The sequence below is a fragment of the Marmota monax genome, unplaced genomic scaffold (assembly GCF_021218885.2).
Source record: "Marmota monax isolate L192 unplaced genomic scaffold, Marmota_monax_Labrador192_F-V1.1 WCK01_AAM20220418_F8-fsc00021, whole genome shotgun sequence".
Taxonomy (NCBI): domain Eukaryota; kingdom Metazoa; phylum Chordata; class Mammalia; order Rodentia; family Sciuridae; genus Marmota; species Marmota monax.
The window spans coordinates 22,944,389-22,949,448 of NW_026695228.1; the positions used below are offsets into that span (position 1 = coordinate 22,944,389).

Consider the following 5,060-nt stretch of genomic DNA (forward strand, 5'->3'; position numbering starts at 1 on the left):
ATAGTCTTAAGTGGAAGTCTGAGGGACACCCGAGGAGGACGCAGCCAGTGGCTGCCAATCTCAGAAGATGTGTTCAAAATCTTTCCTCAACACGGAGGAGGTGCAGTGATATAACTGGCTAGGCCATGGCTGCCTTTGTCCATGTTAACATGACTGTAGCCACATCTTTTGTTTGACTAGTGTTATCCATGATTCTATAAGCCTGAAGATTAATCTCAGGCTACTTAGAAGTCTGCCCTGTGTCTCTGATGGAGAAAATGAATGCTTCCCCTTTGGTTCATCTCTTTATGACACACTAACCACATCATATCATAAGGATTTATTTAGGTGACTCTGTTCCCTGCCAGACTCAGAACTTTTTGAGGCCAGGATTGGGATGCATTTCTGTGTGCCTAGCACCCAATAATGGTCCCAGAACACAGAGGACACCCAATCTGCTCTCCCTAAGACCAGGAGGAGGCTACTCTGCCAACCAGCTTCCTCAGGGCTGCCTTCATGTCCTTGTTCCTTAGGCTGTAGATGAAAGGGTTCAGCGTAGGGATGACCACACCACACATCAACGCAGCTGCCTTGTCTTTCTGGGAGGAGGTGGGGGATACGGGCTGTAAGTACACAGCAAAGATGGTCCCATAGAACAGCGACACCACGGTGAGGTGAGAGCCACAAGTCGAAAAGGCTTTCCACTTGCCCTGCGCAGAAGGGATCCTAAAGACGGCTCGGAAAATGCAGATGTAGGAGAGGAGGATGCAGGAGAGCGGACCGATGCCCATGATGATGCCAAAAGCAAAGACCACCCGCTCGTTGGCATGCGTGTCTGAGCAGGAGAGCTTCAGCAGGGGCATGAGGTCACAGAAAAAATGGGGAATTTCGGAGCTGGCACAGAAGGTCAGTTGAGCCATGAGGCAGGTGTGAACCAGGGACTGGAGGTTGGTGACCAGCCATGACCCCCCAACCAATAGCCCACAGACACGGGAGCTCACGAGGACGGAGTAGCGCAGAGGGTAGACTATAGCCACCAACCGGTCTATAGCCATGACGGCCAGGAGGAAGCTGTCCATGGTCCCGAAGAGGTGGAAGGCGTACATCTGGGCAAGGCAGCCTGCGAAAGGGATGGCTCTGCTCCGGGTCTGGATGTTCACCAGCATCTTGGGGACAGTGGTGGAGGAGAAGAAGATGTCAACCAAGGAGAGGTTGGAGAGGAAGAAGTACATGGGCGTGTGCAGGTGGGAGTCTGTGCCGATGGCCAGGATGATGAGCAGGTTCCCCAGCACAGTGACCAGGTACATGGACAGGAAGAGTCCAAAAAGGAGGTTCTGATGCTCTGGCTTTTCTGAGAGTCCCAGGAGGAGGAATTCTGAGACTGTCGTTTGGTTTTCTGGTTTCATGGGCATTCTCTGTTTGCTGGAAACGGGCGAGGGAAGCAATACAAAACTGGGACTCAGATGGGCACCCAGTCCCAGCTTTCTGCTGAGACCAAGAAGGTTCTGTGAGGCTGGGGATGTGGCTCAAGCGGTAGCGCGCTCGCCTGGCATGCGTGCGGCCCAGGTTCGATCCTCAGCACCACATACAAACAAAGATTGTTGTGTCCACTGAAAACTAAAAAAATAAATACTTAAAAAAATTCTCTCTCTCTAATAGGGTTATAAAAAAATAGGGTTATTAAAAAAAAGAAGAAGGTTCTGTGCAAATCCACACGCTCCTTATAGCAAATTCCTTTGTGTTAACCTGTCTTCAGGCTGTCTTCACTGGGTTTCCGTTCCCCTGAGCTAGTCATGCCTGAGACAGCCAGTGTCTCAGAGATCTCAGTTGTTCATAGTCAATTTAGATGTTGTCTAAGTTGAGTCACCTTTTGCAATTGTTTGGATAAGTGTCGCCAGAGGCCCACGTGCTTTCAAGGCTTAGTCATGACTCTGTGGCACTGTTGGCTGGAGCCTTTAAGAGGTGGGACCTAGTGAGAGAAAGTGAGGTCATTGCAGCCTGTCCTTGAAGGAGATGTGGGACCCAGTCCCTCCCTCCTTCCCTTCCTCACTCTCTGTTTCCTGACTGCCGTGAGGTGGACAGGCCCCCTCTGCCATGTGCTCCATTATAATGTACTCTGCTACCACAGGTCCAAAGCAACAGGGCCAAATGACCATGGACTAAAATAACCTTTTCCTCTTTATAAGTTCATTATTTCAGGTATTTTGTCACAGTGATGGAAAGCTGACTGATATACCTTTGTTTTTAGTAGAGCAAAGTTTCACAGAAAACACAGTGGAATCAAACTTAAACCCAAAGCCTATAAATAGAGGGAATTTGGTCATGTTCTTCTCTTCCTTTCCCATTGTCTCTTCCTCTTTCTCTTTCTTTCCTCCCCTTTCACCCTTCCACCAGTAAGATACAGCTTGAACATCAATTTTGTATTAAAAACAGACTAATGGCTGGAGGTGCAACTCAGTGGTAGAGCACTTGCCTAGTGTGTGTGAGACCTTGGGTTCCCTCCCCCCACACTGCAAAGAAGAAAACTGTGGTGCATGTATATACACAGTGGAATACTATTCAGCCCTAAGAGGGAAGGAAGGTCTGTCATTTGCATCAGTATTATGCTAAATGATATAAGTCAGATACAGAAAGACATTAATACATATGATCTCACTTATATGTGGAATCTCAAAGCATCAAATTCATAGAAGCAGAGAGTAGAGGGTGGTTAGCAGAGGCTGTGGGGTGGGGATTGGGGAGTGTTGGTCAAAGGATGTGAAAATTTAAGTTAGGAAGAATAAGGTGAAGGGATCTGTTGTATAACATGGTGACTACAGTTAATATATTGCATTCTTGAAAATTGTTAGGAGAGTAGATTTTAAGTGTTTTCATCACATAAAGTATGTCAAGTTATGCATTTGCTCATTAGCTTGATTTACCAATTCTACTGCATATGCAGATTTTAAACATCATGTGCACTATAAATATATACAATATTTGTCAACTAAAATAATAAAACATTGCTATTAGGTGGAATTCAGTGGTAGAGCACTTGCCTGTCATGTTTGATTCCCAGCACTGTGAAATCAAATTACTGCTGTATTAGATATACTATTTAATTAAGTGATACAATTGTAGTAGCAACTACAATCAGCATAATTAGTCTTGGAGTTATTTAAAATGACTTAATTCAGTGTATAAGAGCAGGAATGCTTTAGTGAGCTGGGGAGTAGTCTTCTAGCCTTGAGTATTCAGCATGCTGGGATAGCAGTCAGTAGATTTTCAGGGGGAGTCAGATACCACTGATGAATGCCGAAAGCCAGCTGGCTAGGCAGAAATTTAAGGAGAGCTTGAAAATTGGTTTAAACCAAAACCCAGACCAAAAACAGGGACCCTTAAATCTATTTGCATTTGGAAGCCTATTTTCCCATGAACAGTAGCTTTGTAGGATAAGTCATTTAAAATTTTCTAATGTTCTAGACAGACTGTTACTTCCAGTTGAAATAGTTCTGCACCACCATAAAATGTACATTGTTTATATAAAGTCCAATAGCTGTTAAATAAAATAAAATAAAATAAAATAAAATAAAAATCCGGGGCACAGTCAGGCCTATTCAAAGGTAAACTGTTTCCATAAACATGACAAAATTGTGCTCAAATGCCCATTTGATGAAAAGCAAAGCATGCTAGGTGCTTCTTCTTGCTGTTGATATGATCATGAGAAAAATGAGCTATAAAGTAACATTTGGTTATGAAATCATATAAAAATAGTGATTTAAATGTTACAGACTCCAGAGAAATATTTAAAGAATTGTAGAGGAAGGGACATGAGGAGGAAAGAGGAGGGATGGGAAACGGGAGGAATTGCAGGATGAAATTTACCAAATTATGCTGTGCACATATGTGAATATACCACAGTGACTTCTACCTTTATGTATAAAGTACCAATTAAAAAACTATAAATAAATAGAAAGGAGACCAGTAGAGTTGAGGAAGGGAATAGGGGATAAAAGAGAAAATACTGGGGTCTAAAATTGAACAATTTATTGACTCTTCTCTGTTTTGTCTTAATCAATTTGGGACTTAGGAGAGGCTTCATGTCAAAGCCCATAGAAGTAGATATTTTATTGCAATCATACAAGACCAAAGGCTGGCTGTTTTCTTTCTCAGTCTCCATCTCCCAGTGGGCACATTTATCCTTCATTTGCTTTGTTTTTGGTACTGGGAATTGAACTCAGGGGCACTTGACCACTGAGCCACATCCCCAGCCCTATTTTGTATTTTATTGAGAGAGAGGGTCTCACTGAGTTGCTTAGTCCCTCACTTTTGCTGAGACTGGCTTTGAACTTGTGATCCTCCTGCCTCTGGGATTACTGGTATGCAACATGGTGCCTGGCCCTTCATTTCCTTTAATGAATATCAATGAAGAATGTATTATGTGCCAGTATCCATTTCTCTTAAGATAAGTAGATGATGTGCAATAGAAAACTTACCATGGCATGACTTACCAAGTCCTTATAAATCTTCAATATTGTCTCTTTCTGCCAGAGAAGATATTATTTTGTTCAATTCACTTCTTACCTAGTTAGGGGCACATTAAAAAAACAATTTCCAATGAGAATACATCAGAAGATTTTTTTTTTTTTTGAGAGAGAGAGAGAGAGAGCGAGCGAGAATTGTTTAATATTTATTTTTTAGTTTTTTGGGGACACAACATCTTTATTTTATTTTTTTGTGGTGCTGAGGATCGAATCCAGTGCCCCGTGCATGCCAGGATAGTGCGCTGCTGCTTGAGCCACATCCCCAGCCCCATCAGAAGAATTTAATGAAATATTTGTATCAGGTTGAAGCTAGATTATTTATGAGTATTCTTAGAACAACAGTAGGAATACTGGGGTTGAGAGAACTGTTGGGGCATCTAGCTTGCAGATCATCTGAACTTAGATTTTCCTTCACTTTCTCTTGTTCCATTGTCCTGGCCATGGCCAACTTTTATGAGATGTGGCATTTCAGAGCTAAACTTTATTCTGTCAACACATGCTAGGAAAAAATAATACATTACAAAAATTATAAATTCTTATCCCTCTGCCTTCTAAGGA

The 5,060-nt window shown here is 42.8% G+C and overlaps 1 protein-coding gene across 1 annotated transcript; it reads right to left on the reverse strand.

The window, feature by feature from the left end:
• Window positions 1-443: 443 nt before the first annotated feature.
• LOC124087996 (olfactory receptor 1I1) lies at window positions 444-1,391 on the reverse strand. The gene has a single exon (XM_046437248.1). It carries the CDS (start codon window positions 1,389-1,391, stop codon window positions 444-446), a length of 948 nt encoding a protein of 315 aa, XP_046293204.1.
• Between the last annotated feature and the right edge of the window lie 3,669 nt (window positions 1,392-5,060).

What these genes read in the sequence shown, in the direction of transcription:
- LOC124087996 (XM_046437248.1), bottom strand. Translation starts at nt 1,391, where the DNA reads ATGCCCATGAAACCAGAAAACCAAACGACAGTCTCAGAATTCCTCCTC.